Source organism: Hippoglossus stenolepis, chromosome 2, assembly GCF_022539355.2.
Source record: "Hippoglossus stenolepis isolate QCI-W04-F060 chromosome 2, HSTE1.2, whole genome shotgun sequence".
NCBI classification, from domain to species: domain Eukaryota; kingdom Metazoa; phylum Chordata; class Actinopteri; order Pleuronectiformes; family Pleuronectidae; genus Hippoglossus; species Hippoglossus stenolepis.
Window position 1 is genome coordinate 17,562,305 of NC_061484.1, and position 21,745 is coordinate 17,584,049.

General features: G+C 43.3%; 2 protein-coding genes across 11 annotated transcripts in view; one reads left to right on the plus strand and one right to left on the minus strand.

Annotated features, from left to right (window-relative positions):
* apbb2b (amyloid beta (A4) precursor protein-binding, family B, member 2b) overlaps positions 1–4,051 on the plus strand; it is a 50,763-nt gene extending 46,712 nt beyond the window's left edge. For all 10 annotated transcript variants that reach the window (XM_035173202.2, XM_035173212.2, XM_035173219.2 and 7 more), the window contains one exon: positions 364–4,051. In XM_035173202.2, coding sequence (XP_035029093.2) covers positions 364–534 — 171 coding nt within the window. In that variant the 3' untranslated portion in view covers positions 535–4,051. The remainder of the gene's footprint in view (positions 1–363) is intronic.
* Positions 4,052–4,375: 324 nt separating this feature from the next.
* LOC118119379 (putative methyltransferase NSUN7) lies at positions 4,376–21,230 on the minus strand. The gene is made up of 13 exons (XM_035173305.2): positions 21,049–21,230; positions 19,634–19,771; positions 18,039–18,221; positions 16,323–16,381; positions 14,892–15,028; positions 14,644–14,796; positions 14,033–14,216; positions 12,919–13,132; positions 12,687–12,830; positions 11,904–12,005; positions 11,558–11,675; positions 7,770–7,890; positions 4,376–6,002 (listed from the first exon to the last, which is right to left on the minus strand). Exons 1-13 carry the CDS (start codon positions 21,089–21,091, stop codon positions 5,136–5,138), a joined length of 2,463 nt encoding a protein of 820 aa, XP_035029196.2. The 5' UTR covers positions 21,092–21,230; the 3' UTR covers positions 4,376–5,135.
* Positions 21,231–21,745: the final 515 nt, after the last annotated feature.

A 21,745-nucleotide genomic window follows, 5' to 3' on the forward strand; every position in this document is an offset into this window, starting at 1 on the left:
CAACAGTAGAGGTTACTCATCTTCCTCATCTCGGCTGTGTGTGAGTCACAAGATGAGTCGGCTGCAGGCTGGGCTATTGATCACACATCAGAACACACACACACACACACACACACACACACACACACACACACACACACACACACACACACACACACACACACACACACACACACACACTTAAACTGATTCACAGTGACAGGAATCATCAGTCATTACTATCGATCACAGCACCAGTCCAGCTTTCTGTTCTCTTTTTCTCTCTCTCTCTCACACACACACACACTCTCACAGTCGTATACTAAGCAGCTGTAACTCTCTCTCCTGTCCTTCATCTCCCCCATCTCTCTCTCTCTCTCTCAGTTGCGGTACCAGAAGTGTTTGGTCGCTCGGCCTCCCACCCAGAAACCCTGTGTGTCACCCCCCCCTGGTGACTCAGTGTCCCGTCGGGTCTCGACCAGCGTGAAGAAAGGGGTCCTATCCCTCATTGACACCCTCAAACAGAAGAGACCCGTCACAGAGTTGCCGCAGTAACCACGGTGAATCACTTCCAACTGCCTGCCACAACCCCAAGTCACCATGGTAACCAGTCGCATTCGCTGCCAAAACCCCAGTAACCACTAAAACAGAGCAAAGCCCCCAGGGATTTGGGGAAACCCCGTCACGATTCCTTCACTTTTCTGGAGCAAATTGGAATTTCACCTCAAGAGTTTCATCACCTCTCGAGCAGCAATTCAAGTTCGCCTCCTCAAAATAACGAATTAAGACTCTAGACCCTGGTCAAGAAGGAACAACCACGAGAACGGTGGTCGTGAAGGTGTTGATGTACATAGAAGTAACTCTCGTCCCCCTCGGCACAGCGAAGGAGCGAGGAGAAGAATATCGTAGAAGTAGGAAGTGCTCCTTCATGCACAGCACAGCGTGATGAGCGAGCTCATTGCTGCCCAAACTGCTGACTTCTCCATGCTCTTATTGTATCTGTGTCTGTGCCTGTGCTGCCAGCATGACCTTGCACACCTGGCCACACCCCCCCATCATTCACCTGGCTTCCTGTTAGTCTGTAGTGGCTTTAACCCCCCAATCTCTGTCCCTCTTTCTTACCATCTACAGCAGACTGTAATGTGAGAGGAAGTAAATGGTTCGGGAGGCAAAATGAAAAGCCATTGTGTCTGTGAACAATGAAGGGAGCTGCTACAGACTGAAGGGATTTGTCCGTTAGTCTACACTCATCTGTTCAACTGATCCTGCATGAACTTTTTTATAGAAACGTGAATCATTCTAGACGATATCAACACACTGCTGCTGCTTTCAGAGAGCGAAGGGGTGAGGAATCAGAAGCCACCTTGTTTTTCTATCCCGTCTTCTCTTCTCGTCGTTTTTCATCAATGTGCACGAATCAGCCCGGTGCGTCTGAACGAGCGGTGACCTTTCACCCGAAACCACGCCGCACGTCTGCCGTCTGTCTACCTTTATTCTTCTGTTATCCCTCAGAAAATGACAGACGATAGCCATAACGGAGGAAGAGACGCAGGGATGAACAGTGTTACTCGCCCCGCTCTCTCTCCTCTGCTCCCCCCACTCTCAGTGCCAGACTGCAGCTCGGAGCGGAGGAGACGTCAGCGGGCTGCTGCTGCTGCTGCTGCTGCTGCTCTGTGATACACATGCTGGAGGAAATTTGACTTTAAATCCCACCTCGGTATCAGACCTCACAGACTTCAAGTTCACTAATAAAAGTGGACTGGTAGCATGAGAACGCCCTGAGGAAGAAAAAGGAAGGAGACTTGAGGAATGTGTCTTTATACCTGGGTATGGTTGTGATGATATTGTCTATTTATCTCCAGAAGACGACAGAGAGACATGTTGACTCAAACCAGCAGGACGTTCCTGAGCTGCTATCGATCTGTCTCCAGGGTTCCGTTCACTTGAATCCACGTTCTTTTCTTGTTTCTTTGTTTCATAAGTGCCACAAGATCACATGCTTTGTTTTTTCTCACACAAATCACGAACCTGGGTGTATGGTAATAGCTAGTGATGGTCGTTATTGTAACTAAGATCATCGAGACACTCTTTAACAAAGTTCTCTTGGCTGTAGAGGCAGATAGATGCTGAACATCTGGCTGTTAAATCTCACCTGTCAAAGTTTGGATTTCTCCACATGTAGAAAACAGACGGGGCAGAAGTAGTCTTTTTTGTGGCCTTTTCCAAAATTATATTCAGAAGAGTTTAAGTTGTCACGAATGGAATAAACCTGTGAGTATATTATTTGATGTAAATGTATAACTGCATGGCCGGCTAACAGGTAATGCTTACTGTTTTAGTTATGTCCAAAGACGAGGGACATGCCACAGGTGTTTTTAGACTTCTTCAAACATCTGGATGAAAAAATCTTCTGTCTGCTGTATGATAAAATATTTTAGTAGTATTGCTCTCATCAGGGCTCATTCCTCCGTCGAGGCCCAACACTCCCCTTATGAAACCCTATTTAAATTAGCGACATGTGGATGTTTATTTCGATCTGCACTAAATTGCGCACACTCATAGATATAATTCCCTTATGCATGTCTGATTTCTTGCCATGCATTATGCCCAGAGAAATCAGTGACAGTGTCCGAAAATGCAATGTTAAACAAAGTGAAAAAGATTCCTGCATCCACACCCTTTACCGAGTCCCTCCTTCCATCAAGTGTCGTGGAAATCTGTGAGTCTTTGTGTAACCCTGCTGAACCCTATAACCTCATCGGTGGAGGAAGAGCAAACTGACCGAACTAGTAGGAAATGGATTAATATCTTGATTATCATTCAGCAAATGGACAATGTTTTTGTTCGAGTCTATGGGAGTTCTGATACGGATTCTTGTCTAATCAACCATCTTTTAGAGAAACCGACTGTTCCATCCGTACCTAAATGAACACAAGAGACACAAACTGAGGTCAGTCAGTCACTATGAAACTTTGACAGGTTTCAGTTTATGTTCGAAAAATCCAATCACAGGACGAGAACATCCCTCCTGTAGGAGCCGGAGTGACGGTTTATGACAGTGTAGAGAGCTGCTGCAGAGAAAGTGAAGTTTGACAGGTGTAGTTACAGCCGAGGGTCCTGCTTGTCATCTGTGTTAATATTTAACTCCACATATAACAAACCAAGGAAGGAAGTCGGAGTACAATTGAGATTCTGTTGAGGAAACTCACTTTTCTTTTATCACGAGGATGTTGAAATGTGAACGAGATGAATAAAATCTGTTGTGTACATAATATCCATTTAATGTAACATTTGGCATTAATCGTTGTCATAAGCTATCTTTTTTTTTTTTTTTCATTTTTGAATGTCTCATTATTTTTTGGAAATGAAATGCCTTTTTTTGAGAACTCACCAAATGGCCAAAGTGTAAAATACAGTTATACATTGTTGTAGATAAGTAAAGTACCAGAGCAAATAATGACATAACAGGAGGGGCGGTCACAGTTGTCAATTAAGTTGATACTGAATTTAATTGAGCAATTATCTATGCATTCTTTTGATCTCAAGAAGAGAAAACAGAAAGTCGTAAAAAAAAAAGAAAAGAGAAGCCTTGCATGCCCTCGGACAGTTTGAGAGAGCGACTGTACGTACTGAACAGAAATATTTTTTATTTTATTTATTCTATTTTATAAAGGTATATACTGATTTTATTAGTTGGGGCAAAGTAAAGTCTCTTGACTCGTTGTCGTCGTCTCTGTCCCTGGTTAAACTCACAATGCTACAATAGGCTCCGCTTTGCAGAACGAGGCAGATAAAGGAATATATCTTCACCCTGTACAGTGTCCTGAGAGCTGGACGTCCACTGCTGCTCTGAGAAGGGCGAGGAAGAGGAAGAGGAGGAGGAGGAGGAGGAAGATGATGGAAACAGCATTGGGCTCCCAGCATCTCTGTCAAGCTCACACACATAAAGAACAACAACAAACACACACTCCATTTCCCACAGATGGATGTGTTGGCTTCTGTTTGCCGCTCACTGATTTGTACACTTTATCAATGTAACCAATTGTGAGAATAAACAGCATAATAAAATACACAGCTCGGCTTTTGTGTGTCTGTCTGTGTGTTAGAGGTTTGAGTAATGACTCATTCTCGATCGATTAAGTTTGGTTTATTACCTCCGCCAAGGAGGTTATGTTTTCACCACTTGTTTGTTTGTTTGTTTGTCAGCAGGTTTAACAAAATTAAATGGATTTCCATGGAACTTGGGGGAAGAAACATGAAGAGAGAAACATTAGATTTTGCTGTGGACCCGGACAGGAAGGTGGATTTAGGTTTTTTTTCTCCCATTATTTAACATGGCGAGATGTTTAAACTTCACTGACTTACCAATAATAATTTATATAATTAATGAATCTTGAGGGGACTGATATTAATGATTGTGTACAATGTGGTCCAAATAAAAATGCTGCTGTAGTGGATTAACGTGGTTTTAAAGTGGACTGTTGGCCTCATGCTCGAAAGTAGTAGGAAGAAGCTCAAATCATTTGCTCTACCTACCCACTCTATTTTTGGGGGTATAACAATAAACTTTGTGGTTGAACTCAAAACTCAAACATCTGCTACCTCAGTTACATCAAACAAGGAACAACACAGAGAACCTCACATTCAACCAAAAACAAATGATTACCATCATTCATTCAAACATTCCAAGAACAAATCACTCTGGTTCCGTTAAATATCTCAGAACACAAGTTACGAGCTGTCAAGGAGGATTTCACTTGGAGAAACGATGGAGGTTTAAATACATAAAGGTGCACAGAAAAAGAAAGCAATCGTTATTACTATATTTATTGGTTAAGTTAATAAGGTGCAAACAGGGGTTATAATTTATTTGTGCATCTCTTGAAGAGAAGATAAAAAACACAAGAATCAAACACAATAATTTAACTTTTTAAATACTTAAAATAAATAGAATATGCTTTAATTATGAATTTACTGTATATAAATTCATGAATGTCATTTACTTGGAAAGTGATTTAACAATGTATTGATTGGTGACTCTCAAAGGTTAAGTGGTATAGATAATGGATTGATGGGAATAGTTTTTCTGTCCGATCCCAGTGACTGTAGCATCAGAGTCATTGAAGTGGACATCAGTGAGTCTAACGTCCACGTCTCTATAATCCAGGCAGAGAGACTGAGGAGGAGGACGTGGACATGTTCTTGTGGTGAGAGTGGGACGTGTGGGACGGAGAACTACCAGCCCTGCTGCGTAGAGATCCAGAGGACGGGGAGGGAATGGGTGGAAGGACAGAGCCTCTAGCAGCCCTCCTCACTTCCTGTGGTCCGACCACTTTCCCCCGGGCCTTTAACGGACTCACTGATTTGTCTCCATCCCTCAATGTTTTCTCTTGTCTCTCAGGCTGCGTGTTGTGTCCCTGCAGCTGCCTGGAGGCCGCAGGGGGGGTGGATGGAGCTGTTGGTGCAGGCGAGGGGTGTTTCCCAGCAGAGGAAGGGGCGCTGGAGACCGTCCGTTGGGACCCGATCACTGGAGTCTCACTCAGCCTGTGTGCCAGGGCTGTGATGGGTGACAATTGGTTGGATGTTTTCTCTGAGGACATCAAGGTCAGCGTGAGACGAGGGATTCGTCTTTGTTTGCTTTTTGAAGGACGTTTAGTGGGATGTGATTGGTTGCCTTTTTTCTTCGTTGGTTTCTTTTTCTGGCTTTTAGTCTGCTGCTTGGCGTCTGCAGGAGCTTTGCTTTGTTTTTGTCCTTGTTTGAGCTTTCGCTTGCGCCCTTTGACCCCTCTCCTCTTTCCTCCATCTTCCTCCCTTTTGCCCTCCTCTTCCTCCTCATTACCCTTGACCTCCCCCTCACCTTTCTCCTCTTCGGGTGGACCTCTCTCGCTCCCTGCCTCACGGTTCTTCCTGCTTTTCCCCTTTTTCCCCATTTTTAGTTGATCTGGTAATATTCCACCCAGGAGGCCCTTCGCTGCCGCCCTTGCCAGCACGTCCTGCACCGTCTCCACCTTAGTGGGATCAGCCTGAAAGTGCAAAGGCAGAGTAAGATTGGATGTGAATCTATCAACACATTAAAAACTACAGGTCTCCAGGGGAACTCAGCAGCGAGGAGAGCTGTGCAGGCTGCAGAGGTGCAGTCATAAAGTGACCCTGCAGAGGAGGAAGAGGAGACATCGCACAGGGGCTGATGGCTTTTTACTTTCCCACAGAGCAAAGTGTGTGTAATGTCAGAGGCAGTGAAATTATATTCATGATATTTTATAGCCGTGATTGGGAAGAACGTGAAAATGATTCTAACATATTTGTGCATAATCCCAAAGTGGTCAATTTAACCAGTAACCTTGTAGCCACACAGATAAAGACTTGTTTTTTGTGTGTGTTATGCATCTGTTGCAATTTGTTACCAAGTAAAACCACATTTTAAAAAACAATCAGTGAACGATCTCATATTAAATGTGCTCAAAGGACTGAATTTTACAGAAGGTAACACTGGATTTCGTCAGATCCTCTAGTGGTGATTCAGTCTGCACTAAAAAACCAGTCCAACCAGTACAATTTAATTTTGGACCAAAGTGTTAAACAGACAGTAACATTTGGTCCAGAAATTATTTGTGTCTCTGTGTCATTTGTAAGCTTTTCGTTCATGTTGCCAAAGTTAACATTAATGTGATGAAATTGGGAGGACGAGGGGTTGAAGAATAACAGCTTGTCAGTTTTGTCTTTGTTTTCTAAAAGACAGATTTCAAGGGGCCTCCTTGTTGTCGTACCCCTGCTCTTCCTGTCTCGCCGCGCTGCCACGTATCTGTTTCCCATCCCCTCATCCACCGGGGCAGAGTGACGAGTGGATCCATTCATCTCAGCAGCAGTGAACCACCTCAGACGTGTCACTGTAACGGAATCTGCAGCTCTCATGTGACTCGATTTCACTGAGGGAGTGAGCGTGGATCTAATTATACATGAGCATTCGATTTTGAATTACTGCACTGCAACTTAGGTTAGGATCTGTGGCTAGGTGTATGTATTTGTGTGTTTTGGAGAGATGTGAACCACACACACACACACACACACACACACACACACACACACACACACACACACACACACACACACACACACACACACACACACACACACACACACCCTGGCACATTCCCCTCTCTGCACCATTTTTTTTTTTCGAGCTGCAGGGGATCAAACGAGCAGCATCTCATTTCCTTCTGTTGTATTTTTCTCCTTTTTATGACTGGAGCAAGAGGGAAGAGAGAGGAGGGGGAAAATAGACGGAGCAAGAAAGTGATGCAACAAGACTGGATGGATGAAGGGATGGAGGGAGGGAGGGAGGGCTGGGGAAATTATACAGAGAATTATCAATTCATCTTTGCTCTAAAGTCAGACGTATATCATCTTTAACTTGTCTCTTTTTTTTATGGAGTATTGGAATAATGCTGCAGTGTTTCAGGGATTGTGTGTGTGTGTGTGTGCTTGTGCGCGTGCGTGCGCAGACAAGCAGAGCCGACTGACCTCCCAGCAGACAGAAAGTAAAAGAGTGCAGCCTCAGCACTACTGGTCTTGTCGCAAAGCAATCACAGGCACACACACACACACACGCACACACACACGCACACACACACACACACACACACACACACACACACACACACACACACACACACACACACACACACACAGCCTTCTGCCCCCCCCCCTCCTCCATCTCCAGACACAACTTTGTCCTCTACATTTCTTCTCACTTGATTCCTCGTCTCACACCCTCTGCTCAGCTCTCTCACCTGTCGGGACAGTCTGGCCGCGAAGCAGCCGTTGGTGACCTGAGAGGGTTCGAGTCTGAAGAACTTGGATACTGTGGCGTCTTCTGACTCGGAGTCAACCGGGAAAATTGGACCGTTCACCCTGAGGAAGGAGCAGAGGAGCAGGTGGGAGTGGAGAGTTGTTAAAACGATTTTGTGTAACATGTAACATTAATTCATCATGGCTGTCGTAGTGCTCCACACAAGAATGGACAGGTTCAGGACATTACACCAAGATACCGTGAATCATTTTGACAATCATATTGCAAAACATTTTTAAATCTACCCCCTGACTTTTCATCTAGCGCCACCTTAAGCTTGATGCTTGTCTTCCAGGATGAATTATACTAATTTACTAACAGTTTTTCAAAATCTGGTGCCATCACTAGGTCAAATCTTCCACTGACTAACCACATGCAACACTAATGACATTCCCACTTCAGTTGTGGTTTTTATATTGTGCCAATTAGCATCAATTATCATGCAAACACGCTAAACTAAGATTGTGAACATATACCAATGACTGTAAATAAAGATGGAGGATGCATCTCCACTTCCTCCCAGTGTACAAAAATGGAGCCATATGAACGCTGCCATCTTGTGGTCTTGACGTCATTTGGAGTTTACGCACCGATACATGGACTCGACCAATCGCGAGTAAGTCTCAGCTGTCAATCATGATGTTTAACACAGGTTTTTATAGATAAGAACAACCTAAAATTACAAAAAAACATCTTTGAGGAAAACTAGTTTTTGTCACATTTGTTTGAAAGTGTAAATTTGTAATCTTTGCAGTTTTAAATTCAATGACAACTAGGGCTACGTTGTAGCACTGAACGGGCCCGAGCACACGCAACTCGGGACCTGTTGCGGTTAGTGGAGAGAGCGATCAATGACCAAGCGCACGTCTCCACGTTGCATGTGTTTTGTGCACTGCGGCAAGGACAAACGCTTCACTTCCTGCGTCCGTCGAGTGAGGTCGATCCTTGCCTGCTAATTGCTCATTACGGTCCACGCAATCAATTGCACATCACACTGTGAACATTTTATGTAAATCGAATGATAGTTGTAAAACAAAGCTTACTTCCTGTTGCCAGTAGGTGGCACCATCACTATTATTACCTACAGACTAATATATCTGTTCAAGTAGGGGCTCTGATGTAGCGTGAGCAATTTTGTGTCAATTGGACAATGTTACAACAACTTAATTTTCACACTGATCAGTAGGTGGCGCTATGACCCTGAACTAATATTAATATATGGATGTGTTCAGGTCAGGATTGTGATCATAGGTCAGTAGTTCGGAGCCGGATGGATAATGCAGAGGGGATTTACAAAGTACTTCCTGTTTCATGGCGAATCAGTAGGTGGCGCTATGACACTGAGGAAATATTGACACATAGAGCTGTTCAGGCTTGGTCTCGGATCATGAGACAGCAGTTTGGCGGTGATAGGACAATGCACACTGGACTTATGACAACATCGTCTCCTTTGGCGAAGGATGAACCTTCGCCGCACCTCAATGTTTACACGGTTTGAGGAAATGTCATGATTCTGACCATGATCCAATGACTTGTCTCAGCTCTTTTGAGCTGTATATTGTAAAGCAGCCAGGAGCAGTGCATCAAAGTATAAAACAAGTCACTTCCTGTAGCCAGCAGGTGGCACTGTGATTTTAAGTCATGATTTCTGTGTAGATGTCATCAGGCCGAGACTCTTGTCTTACATGTCTAGTTTGGACTCGATTGGACCACGTATGTCCAAGATACAGAACCTCGTGTTTTGATGGCGTGTAATCAAACTTTGACGCCACGCCACGGTCACACCGTGTGACGAAAAGTTGAAATTCGAGGTAGTTTAGATCTCCATCTTGTTGTGATGACACTCATCTCAATTTGAAGTTGATCTGATGAAAGCCCTACGACAAGTTCGTCAAAGTAAAAATGTGGAATATGGCCAAAATGGCCACTAAATCCAAAATGGCGGGCTTCCTGTTGCTTTTTTCCAATTGCACCTGTGACCTTTTTTGTTTGTCTGGTCATGATACACCTGGGCTACGAGTTTTGTGAAGATCGGTGAAAGCTAACTGAGGGGCTTTTCCTTAGATGGCGCTGTTGAGCCATTTTTCCACGCCCATTTCAAATTACTCCAGAATACAATTACTTGTTGGGGTTTTGAATTCCCTGCAAACTTTGGTAACGATTTGAGCATGTCTAGGCCCTGAAAAAGCCCCAAAAGGGAAATACAAATCCTTCGAAATACAATAGGGCCTCCCACCGGAGGTGCTCGGGCCCTAATAATAATCTTTCAGTTGAGACATAATTGTGATAAACCGCACTTTTGTATACTCAAGTAAAGCTGTTTGGAGCTGATACGTTTTGCTATTGAGTCCAATAACATCCTTGCTGGATTACATCATGGCTTTCTTCTCACAGGTTCTTCTTCATGTCTTCCGCCTTCTTGTATTTAGCAGGCGAGTGGCTGCTCTTCATTTCTGTGGTGCAGACTCGTGGCAGCTCTCGTAAAAAACCACAGCGTGCTGTTGGGTCTGTGTTTTCTTTGAACAGGTCGTGTAACACACGGGTGAAACAGCTGCCGCTCTCCTCGCTGCACGTCGGTGAGCTGATAAAAGAGCGAGTGTGACCAAAAGTAATGACGTTCGGATTACTTCAAAAGGGACGGATTGTGGAGAAGCAGGTGGGAAACCGACTCTGAAATTTTCTCCACCCCATTTACCCCAACTGTAGGATTAACGACAGTCCCCATGGCAACGGCAGCTGATCCTTTACACCTTCATACCGCACAAATACACACACACATGCACACACACACACACAACGACATCGATTCATACTCGCACTTAAACACAGACAATCAGTATACATGACATTATAGGGCTCCATTACACTGTATATTATGCACGTCACTATTTACTAGTTGTGCTCTGCAGGTACAGATGTAGCACGAGCAGCTCTTCATCTGAGCTAGTTGTTGATGACGTTTACAGGTTTAGCTCATGCACAGCGTGTCGCATCTAACACTCTCCATTTATCTGGCGTGAGGACTCAAAGCAATCCTGTTAACCACAGTCTGCCAGAGGAGGCTTGTTTTCTAAATTACTGAAGTCACCAGTCCTGCAGTTTGAGTTTGAGGCGAGCATCATGAAGGAATCTTATGTTACTACTGTATTTTATATCAGATTTCACACAGCACCAGTGTGGCAGTGAGTTACAATACCACCACCATAGGTTTATCAGCAATTTACAAATTGTTACATTTGCCTAAAGCCAACAGGTTATGATTTTTTATATAAAAACCATAAAAGTAGTTTTTAATAAAATGCCACCTGGGTGAAGAGAGAAGTGACCGAGAGCAACAACTGCTCAGCTTCAAAGTCCTTCTGAGGGAAGCAGGTGAAGTTCACTGTGTGCAGCCAATCATGTGTCTCTGTGTGTCTCAGTGACGTTAGTGAAAGAGGCTAAAAATATGTTTTATGTATCTAATATCTAATTCGGCTATTTTAAAAACCCCAACGTTTTATGCTTTGCCTGAAGAGGAAACAGTTCACACGTACACTTCTCGTCACTGTTGTTGTTTGAGCCTGTGGACAAGTCCTGAAAAGTGTGACTGCATAATTAAATACTTAATGGACGGAAACCCAACACTTGCACAAAGAGAGAGCAGTGTGTGTGTGTGTGTGTGTGTGTGTGTGTGTGTGTGTGTGTGTGTGTGTGTGTGTGTGTGTGTGTGTGTGTGTGTGTGTGTGTTACCTGAAGGGCAGCAGTTTGGGGTGAGTGTGTGTTTTGTCTAACACTCTTTTCACCAGCTGTTCGTTCTCCTCAGGATAAACTGAACGTGAGCAGTAAACCACCGTCTGAACCTTCGGAACTGACAGACGGAGAACAGGACAGAATGAAATGAATGAAAAATAGAAACAATTCTGCTGACATTTTATTATCAGGCCAGTGTGTAGTCTGTATACAAGAGACAGACATGTGTGTTAATGTGGATTTCTCTCTGTGTGTGTGTGTGTGTGTGTGTGTGTGTGTGTGTGTGTGTGTGTGTGTGTGTGTGTGTGTGTGTGTGTGTGTGTGTGTGTGTGTGTGGTCCACTCACAGGTCAGGGTGTGCGCTAACAGTCGTGCCTGCTGGGCGGCCATCACGTGTATTTTGCTCCGGGCTACAGAACCGTGAGACAAGTCTGACAGCAGATCCCAGTCTGTCAATAGAATAAAATCATTTAGCTATTTTTTTTTATCTTTTATTATAAATTTAATGCAAAGACACTGACTTTGCATATAATCAGAAATATTTTTCAAATTGTTTATTTTCTGTTTGTACATTTCTTTGGACTCACTCTCTTATTCACTTTGTAATATTAATTTTCCATCCCCGCTCTACGTCCTCTGTCCTCCTTCTTTTACGGCCTGTAGTTATATGGCTGCATTTATATTCTACACTCCCAATAAGTCCACAAGGGCAGATGGCTATGGGAGATGTAAAATGCCTAATATACAGTTATATACGGTCTAATTTGTGTTTAAAAGTCTGGGCTCCCTAGTAAGTCAGTTCTCTATAACGCCTCTTTGGCAGCTTGCAAATACTTTCTGCCACCAGTTAAAAGTCTGTTCTGGATGTAGGACTTTTCTCCTGCTCCTCTGGGTTCGGATCAGATCAGATGTGTTTGAGTTCAGGGTGAATGTCAGAGTCCACTTTGGATCCTCGTCCCATTGGCTGCAGGGTATTATTTCTGTGTAACTGGACTGCAGAATATTTCCACCATGATGCTTAACATTTGGCAAAGAAAGGTTACTTTGGCACGAAATGTCTTTTTATCTGCAGGGTCAGAGCAGGTATGTGATGCTCGTAGTTTCATCCCTTCTTCCCTCAAAGTACATACTTCCATGTTCGCTGTGCATGGTGGGTACGGGGTCGTTGAGGGCAGAGGACGAACACTGAGGTAGAACTAGGATGACCTTCAGACGCTGGACGGCGGCGTCCCACTCGTTCAGACCACAGAATGCTTCCGACAGGATCCGCACATCTACAGTGGGATGATTGTGGAATATCAATCAATTTTTATTCGCCAGACCTTTTTATGTTAAATCATTTTCTGTGTCCTCATCACTCACTCTTGATGTCCATGTCTCCGAGCAGGCCCTGAATCTCCTCCACCTGAGAGGACGTGTGATCAGCACCACACACCAGCACTCGGCCTGAGCGGGCGGAGGCCACCACAGCTACGTGAGCCACAGTCACAGCAGAGAAGGACCCCACCACCAGGACGTCACCGTTATCAAACAGCAGGGGGCGTAACACGCTCACCGCCACACACACACTCCTGTCCTGTAGAGAGACACACACACACACACATGCAGAGATGCTCACATGTTACATAACACAAGTGCAGTATGAGGCAAACTTTCTTTTTAAACTCCGTTACACAAATACACAACTTTAAACTTCACATAAACTGAAAACAGCAAAAGCTTTTTTTTCATCACAGAGACTAAGATTAGACCATTAGCCAGCAAAGGAAATTATTGATTACATTTCCTTCTGATTATATTTGATTAGGAAACTTCCAGTGAGCATTTTGGGCTCTTTTGACTCTTTAAACACAATAATTCAACATGAACTTCTCTTACAGATGTAGTGGACTCCAGTAAAGTGGACCAGAGACAACAGATGTCCTTGATGTTTCATAAGCAAAGGTAACATGTGTATTCTTATGTTCTCACGTTTTTTTTCTTTAAATCTACTCATTCAGATCATATTCAGTTATGTTGACCTCCCTAAAAAGATAAAGTTGTTGTCGGTCTCAGATTATGGTGATGTAATTCTTATGCACACATCTCTATCTCATTGGGATATTTGGGCTTCATTTCTGGATAGTGGGAGGAAGTGGAAATGCATCGTTAATTTTTATATACAGTCTAAGGTGTTTATAAACATAACTTTTTATTTCATTACTGCCCATTTGCCCAGGACTCACTGGCAGGAGAGATATTGTATCTCAACGGGACCTTCCTAGTTTAATACAGGATGAATAAAATAAACTACTTTTTTATTTTCACTCAGAAAATTGTGGCCTAACTTCTACTTCAGTTACATTCACCAGTCAGTCGCTAGCTGTGTTCAAACATCACTTTCAAACACGTGCTCCTGACAGAGGGAAGCATGCTCCTCGTCTGGGAATTTGTTTTGTTTTTTTAACCTATTTTTAGCTCAGTGACACCGATTTACCTGTATGTTCAGTACATGTGCGGCGGTGAGGCTGCTGTGCTGGAGCCGAGCGAGAAGCTGCCGGGAGAAGACGAGTGTGTCTGGACAGAGCGAGTCCCTGCAGAACGCCAGGTCCTTCAGGTCAGTCAGGTCTTCAGCTTCACACAAGCCGGCAACGTGCAGCGCTTCACACACTTCTTCCACACTAAGGAGGACAACATTTAAGTTCTGTTATATTTGACACACAAACATCTCCATATATAGGATATTTACAGTGTGATATAGATACATAAGTGACCTATTTTGTTCAACAGCAAAAGACCACAGGAGCATTTTTTTTTTTTACCCTGAAACCATAGAGACGCCCCAATGACCTTCACAGTCCATTACCCTGGCCCTGCGACAACATGTGCTGCTGTGCACCGTGTAATCCCAGCAGATTAATGCCCACATAGACTGATGGAGTGTTAAGTGTGAGGCAAACAAGAAAAGTGGACAACTATAAAATGCACAAACAAATATGTCTATGTCTAAATCCCGGCACTTTAATGGCAGGTAGAAAGATTTAACATTATTTTGAACAATATTTTCCCCCTCAAAGCAAAGAGCAGAATAACCTTGAGCGCTCGTACCTGGTCTTCAGTGTGTTGACCCATGCGAACAGTGGCAGACGTTTTGCTCGGTGCTGTTTGGTCCTGACAGGATCAGAAAGAAAGCAGGAGATGCTCTGCAGATTCAGTTTCACCCTGCACCGAGCCAGAGATGCTGCCAGCTTGGTCTTACGCCTGTGATAAAGGAAAATTATTAACATAGAGCCGATGAAACATTTATAGAGCAGCAATATAACACATCTACGACATCTACACACACACACACACACTTGTACAGACTCCTCTCCAGCTCCCTGACTTCCTGTAGAGGCTCTTCTAGTTCCTTTGCTGTTTGTTCACGCAACATAAACTTTCGGTCCTGGAAGTCGAACAGCATCACCATCGCCAGGGGCAACAAGTCAGCGGACTGCAAAACATGGACGCTCGCATTATCGACGTCATTGTAACTGTAAGTCGTTATCATAATCAATAGGATCTTAATATTTGAATCATCTTCATCGATATTGCCATCATCCCATTCAAACCAGCATTAACTGATTGATTAGGTCATTTGGGGGCATCAGAGACAAGCTATAAACAATACTAACATATTATATATCATCACTTATTCTTCTACTACGCCTTCAGTGGATACAGACTGACATTATCCCTAATTCATAATGTTTTTTCTGGACATCTGATGAGTTTTCTCCTAATCGTGCTTGTTTGGCCTCCATGAACTCCTCTCCTCTAAGTGCTGGTGATGAGGAGTGAGTGTTTCTGTTTTGTTTTGGCTGAAACCTGCTGCTTGTACCATCTGGACCCAGAGCTGACGAGAGCCGTGAGACTGAGCCTCAGCATTAAAACCAAAATAATGAGTTAAACGATGCTAAACATGCTCAGTAGAGCTGAGGGTAAGAGTCAGGAGTCAGGTGATAATTCTCTGTGTCTCTGTTCATATGCAAGAAGTCAAGTGATTCATTGTTAACATAAAAATATTGATTATAATCACCTCGGGGAAAAGAAAAGAGCAAATCTTTTATCAGACTTTCCTGTCTTTGCTTTATGGCTTCTCTGTCCCTTCACCTGTGTGTGTGTGTGTGTGTGTGTGTGTGTGTGTGTGTGTGTGTGTGTGTGTGTGTGTGTGTGTGTGTGTGTGTGTGTGTGTGTGTGTGTGTGTGTGTGTGTGTGTGTGTGTGTGTGTGTGGGGAGGTGAGTGTGAGAATAACAAACAGCTGTATGGCAGTTTTTATAGTCACAATTGCAGACTAACGGCCTGTCAGCCTATTCCGTGTGTTTCACCCATCCCTCAATAAAGTCAACATTTACACACACACACACACACACACACACACACACACACACACACACACACACACACACACACACACACACACACACACACACTACCTAAGTGTGTCTCTTTATCCATGTGTGTGTCATTGCAGTGTTTTATTATGTCATTTACAGTCTCCCAGTTGGAGGGTGCGTCTGTCTCTCCCCTGTATGCATCATTTGCCACCTATAACTGGCCCAGACGACGCACACGTCTGAATACAAATGGCCTCTAACTGCATCCCTGTCTCCCTTGCCAGTGTTTTAACACATTCGGGGGGGGGGGCATGCTCGGACAGAGAGATCATCCTCATTTGGCGACCGATAACCCCTCACACACAGGTTTTGAGTTTGTAGTCACTCTCGACAAATCTGGCAGAACTCACAATTTGCTGCGAGGTGTGGAAGCAGCTGTCAGTGATGATGTCCTCCAGTAAATCTTGGTCTAAGAAAAACAAAGCACATTGCTGTTAATGGACGGGGAAAGCTTTCGCATGCTGAAAAATAACAGCAACGTTTCACCATATTTGGCTCTTCTGGTGAAATGTTTCTGTTATTTTCAACATGCACCGCTTTACAATCGTCGCTCCGGAGAATTGAGGTAAATGTAGTTTCGTTTATTTGACAATTTAATTCATAAAGATTCAGCCGACATGTCATTCCAATAATAAGGTCAGTAAATCCACTGAGTATTTTATTTGTTGATAGTTCAGTCTGATCCGTATTTTGTTTATGTCTATAGTTATTTTATTCTCCTTAATGTTTTATCTCATCTTCGGTCTTTTACTGCATTTTGCTCTTTCATTCATTTCACTTTCTTTATATCTCTACTTGCTTTTCCTTTGCAATAATTGTAAAGCACTCTGGCTCAACTCCTGTTGTTTCTGATTAGCTATATGAATAAATCTGACTCAACATGTTTGTGCTTGTGCGACATGGCAGGATTCCTCAGTCCTGGAGCAGTTTGGCTAGTTCTTCAACCAACTAACTTGTCCCCAAGAAGAAATGATATACAGCCGTACATAGTGTTGTTTAATAAAGTTAAACATGTTAGCAGTCAATGAGCAAATTAGCATTAATTTGGAGTCAAGTTTCCAATTCATTAATTTACCTCATGTAGTCATTTTATTATTTTATCTGTGGTTTGGTCTCAACTCTTTCGCTGCAACATTCTCCACCACTGTTGTGCATGAGCACGCATTGAACAAGAATCATACTTTTGTTGAACGTGAGCGTCAAGTTTTACGGGGGCGTAAAATTAAAGATTCAATTTCTGCCGAACAAAGTGTCGAACTTTTCGAGTGAATTTCCCTGATGAAATAACGCAGTTGTAGCCCAAAACAATAAGCAATCATTAGCACAACATGTGGACATTATCTGTGCCACGATTTATTAACAGAAGAAGATCTGTAGGTGGCGCTATGCACCTTGGGGAAGTGACTCAGAGACAGAGGATTAGCAGCTTTACCAGACTTATGGACTAAAACTAAACTTATGACAAAACATCAGAGGATGGAGCTAACTTTTGTTTTTAGTTTTTTGATTGAGTGTTGGGTTTATGTTGTAGTAGCTTAGTGGACATTTACAGTTTGTGTGTTGACATGTTGGTTTAGTTGTGTGGTGTTTTGAATTGCACATGTGCGATCAAACATAGTGTGCAAAACTGTGTGTGTGGTTCCTGCATGTGCCATTTTGGGTGTGCGTGTGCGTACATGTGTGTCTTATCACCTCCTGCACAGACCTTTGCTGCACTTCCAGCACCAGTAATTTGCAGCCACATGTACAAAAAAAAAGAAATGTACGACCATATACTATTTAATCTGCAGTCTGCAGTTGAAGCTGCTATTCAGAAGTGAATATTGGGGTTGACACATGCTGCAGCTCCACTGCTATTCATTATAGAGATAAGGCCGCCTTATACGAGGTGGGTGAGGTCTGCAGAGGTAGCAGCCGATGGGTGCAAATTAATTTCCCACTGACTTTATGTTTAAGTCAGTCCCTCCTCTCACGTGTGTGTGCGGTTCCTCATGAATCTAAGAAACGAAACATTTAACCCTCAGACAACATGAGTAACATCCGGAGTTCATGCGGAGCGGTCGTACATTTGAGCGTGTTGAAGGCGAGCTGGTAGGCCCGTCTCTGTGTGGGTTTGTCTCCGCCCTCGGGCAGCGGCGTGTCCGTTTGCTTCCCATAACGCAGAGGCTGAAGTGGGCCTGGCTTCTCCTCACGCAGCTGCTGGAAGATGACTGCCGCCTGCAGATAGGCCTGATCTGATGGAGGGGAGACTGCGGAGGGGAGAGGGGAGAAGATGAAGGAAAAGCAGGGGAGAGAAGAAATTGGAGGAGATGAAATAACAGATGAATACGGAAAACACACCAGGAAGTAAAACATATAAGTTACAGTACATGCACTGGGAAGTCAACGTGTTTATTGATACTGAGGTGCAGGGTCTCCACACTGTTGATTCAGATTGCCAGGTGGTCTTTTTCCCAGCAGACCTGTTGACTTGTCATAGATGGAAAAGCACTCGTGTAATCAATATTAACCTTGGTATATACTGGACCATTGTAGAGTGCCAGTAAGCCGTGGTGTCAGCGTGACAGCGAGCCAGCGCGCACAATACAGGGAGCGGGAAACTGAACCTGCTCAGTGAAATGCAAACCTTATTGTGCCCGTTCTTCTGAGGCCCCCAAAATCTCTTCTCTTCCTGTTTAAGCCGCTCCATCTCTGCACTGCACATCTTAATAAGTCCATTCAAAATGTAATTATTATTAATAATAATAGAAATAGTAACTTTTAAAATATTCAACATTTTTTATTGACATTCTTATCTGATGGAAATGAATGGACAGGATGTAGAGGCTTGAGTGGGTGACATCACAGAGTTGGAGAGGGTGTTAAACAGATCATTTTATTTCTCCTCACACATATTTTTTTTATTTTACCAGAATGTACGTAGGCTCATTTCACACAACTACAACTACCTAAGTAAACAGAATCACGTGCAATATTTTGCTCCATGATCTTTAAAGTGACAAGATTACTTTCCAACTACCTCATTAGACTGCAATACAATTTGAGATCAGTTTTTTCATAGTAAAACTGAAACAATAAACTTTTCTTGTTCTGTTTTCCATATTTTTGACAAGGAAGACTAAATTGAACATGATGTGTGCAACAAAGTCCTTTGGTGCTCACGGTTTAAAAACTAGCAGGTGGTTTTAGACTTCAGAAGACATTACAGTGACTCACATTGATTTCCTGGAGATTCTAATCTATTTCAGCCCCTTTTCACTCAAGACAACTTCATCTACAGCTTCATACAAATTTATTACAACAGCCAACAACACAGTTTAGTGTCAGATTTTCCAGAAGCCTGCAATCACATCGCAGTTTCCTCAGTAACTGAATTTATTTACGCTTGTGCTCTTCCCCCAGGGACATGACAGAATATATTCTGTGGAAAAGGCCTGTTTGGTTACCACATCAAAAAATAAAAGGGATCAGCTTCATCTGGTACATTCAGCTCAGTTTTTACTGTTACCTGACTCTTTAGAGCCTTGTTTTTCTTTTCACAATAAAAGCCCCTAGCCATTGTTCATTGTTAAACTGTTGCTCAGTCAATCAATCGATGATTGTAAAACCACACTTTTACTGCCTCTTTAATGAAAGTTGATAATATGAAGAACCAATATACCTGGTGAAGGTAAAGATGACTGAAGATGAGGGAGGGGCAGTAGGAATGAGAGGGTCTCCTTGTTGGTCTGCTTGTCGGGGTCTTGATGTGAGATCTGCTCCGTCACAGAGCTTGACATTACATCTTCACTGGAGCCCACTGTAACAGAGTGTGTGTGAGAGTTTGTGTGTGAGTTTGTGTGTGCGCTGCTTCATCAATGTTGCATAGAAAACCTATGGCAGGAATTATGTTTTTCGAGTTTTCTGTCCATCCATCCCATTCTTGTGAACATGATATCACAAGAACACCTTGAGGGAATTTCTTTTTCTTTAGTACACTGTTAAAGGGGAAGGTCACTGTGACCTTAAAAAATATGTTTTTGTTCTAGGATCATACATCTCAGGAACACCTTGAAGAGATTCGATTTTGGTGCTCGAAGGTCAACGGTCAAGGTCAATGTTACCTCACAAAGCTCTGTTTTGCCTCATAAACATATTATCTTAAGAACGCCTCAAGAGAATCCTTTCAAATTTGGCACAAATGTTCACATAGACTCACGGATTAACTGATTATATTTGAGTGGTTAAAGGTCACTGTGACCTCAGATAAGTCTGGAAAAAAGTGTATGTAGACTGGTTGGCGAAGCATAAAACCGCAGGGTGATGATTCTCGTTTTGATTTGAACAGACACAAACATTGTTTGTTTACAGAGTTGAACCTGAGCTCTGCAAATGTAAATAAGACACATGGCATCAGTCATGGCCGACACGTGAACCACCACCCACCCTCTGAAAGGGAGACAGTGGGACTTCAGGCCACTGTTGGTAATTGGGCTCCTCATGGTGCAATTAGGCAGCTGCTCAGATACATCAGCATGAATAAATAAGCAGCTGTCCGACCCTGGACAAAGGTCCAACTCTCACTGACCTGGACCTGACACACACACACACACACACACACACACACACACACACACACACACACACACACACACACACACACACACACACACACACACTTATTTAGTTTGAAGAGGTGATGTGATGTGAGTTTTCTGTGACATCACTTGACTTGGGGATTAACATCCTAAAGTTTTCAGGGACCACCAGTCTCTAATTAAAGTGTATTAATGGAGAGAAACACAGACAGAGTGTAATCGGCTTTAACAGCACTCATCAGCGCTTGAGCTCCAAGTTTGGGGATTGACCAGAAATGTGCAACGTGTCCAATAAAGCCAATGCGAGAGCAAATGGAATAAATGAATGAATATCAGACAGCAGTGATTTAATGAGTGACAGGCAGTTTCCTGTCGTCCACATGCAGGAGCAACTTTAAGTCCACTTTAGAAGAGCAGCCCTGGAAGAAAAGACTACAGCAGCTTAGTGTAATCTGCATACACGATGATGGGCTGTTTAAAAATGCATAGCAGCTCTTACCTTTGTCGTTCACAATCCTCCTCGAGGGAAGAACACTGCTCATTTTCTCAAAGAAACGCGGCTCCAGCAAATATCCAGACCCTCCAAGTGTTTTCCTGCTGTTCACTGGGAGTCAGGCTGTCACATTCGTTACTCTCATACCTCTCCGTCAGGGCTTTTGTTCAGGTGCGTGCTCTAGAGTTTGAAACGCCATGGCAACAATATGATAATGAAGGAGGCCTTTCCTTATACACTGTTATACGTTGTGCTTGAGTATACAACTTTGACAATTTATAAGTTACTATCATGTGTTATCTGTGTTATAAGACTGACAACTTTAACAGACTGGTTTCTATTTTAGGTTTGGATCCATTTAAGGATAAAAATGACTACGCTGCTCACCTGCTCTGACAGGTGATTTAAAAAAAATGTGTGTGTGTGTGTGTGTGTGTGTGTGTGTGTGTGTGTGTGTGTGTGTGTGTGTGTGTGTGTGTGTGTGTTCATGAATATGTGTATGTTTCTGTAATGTGTTGGGGACTTTATTTACACTGCATTGTGTCTTCATGAGTGACGTCAGTAAGCCCTCACAGATGAATCTGATTGACACTGCCCCCTACTGACCACTGTGGTGTAGTACAGCACACAGCAAAGAAATAGACAGACAGACAGACAGACAGACAGACAGATAGATATTTCCTTGCCTTTCACAAAGTTTCAG

Bases quoted from the DNA above. Each gene is read 5' to 3' on its own strand.
- LOC118119379 (XM_035173305.2), bottom strand. From the start codon at position 21,091: ATGAGCAGTGTTCTTCCCTCGAGGAGGATTGTGAACGACAAAG. The intron at 18,222-19,633 runs GTATATTGGTTC...TCCCCTCCGCAG, and splicing joins GTCATCTTTACCTTCACCAG to TCTCCCCTCCATCAGATCAG. The intron at 15,029-16,322 runs GTGAGTTCTGCC...CATGTTTTGCAG, and splicing joins TCCACACCTCGCAGCAAATT to TCCGCTGACTTGTTGCCCCT.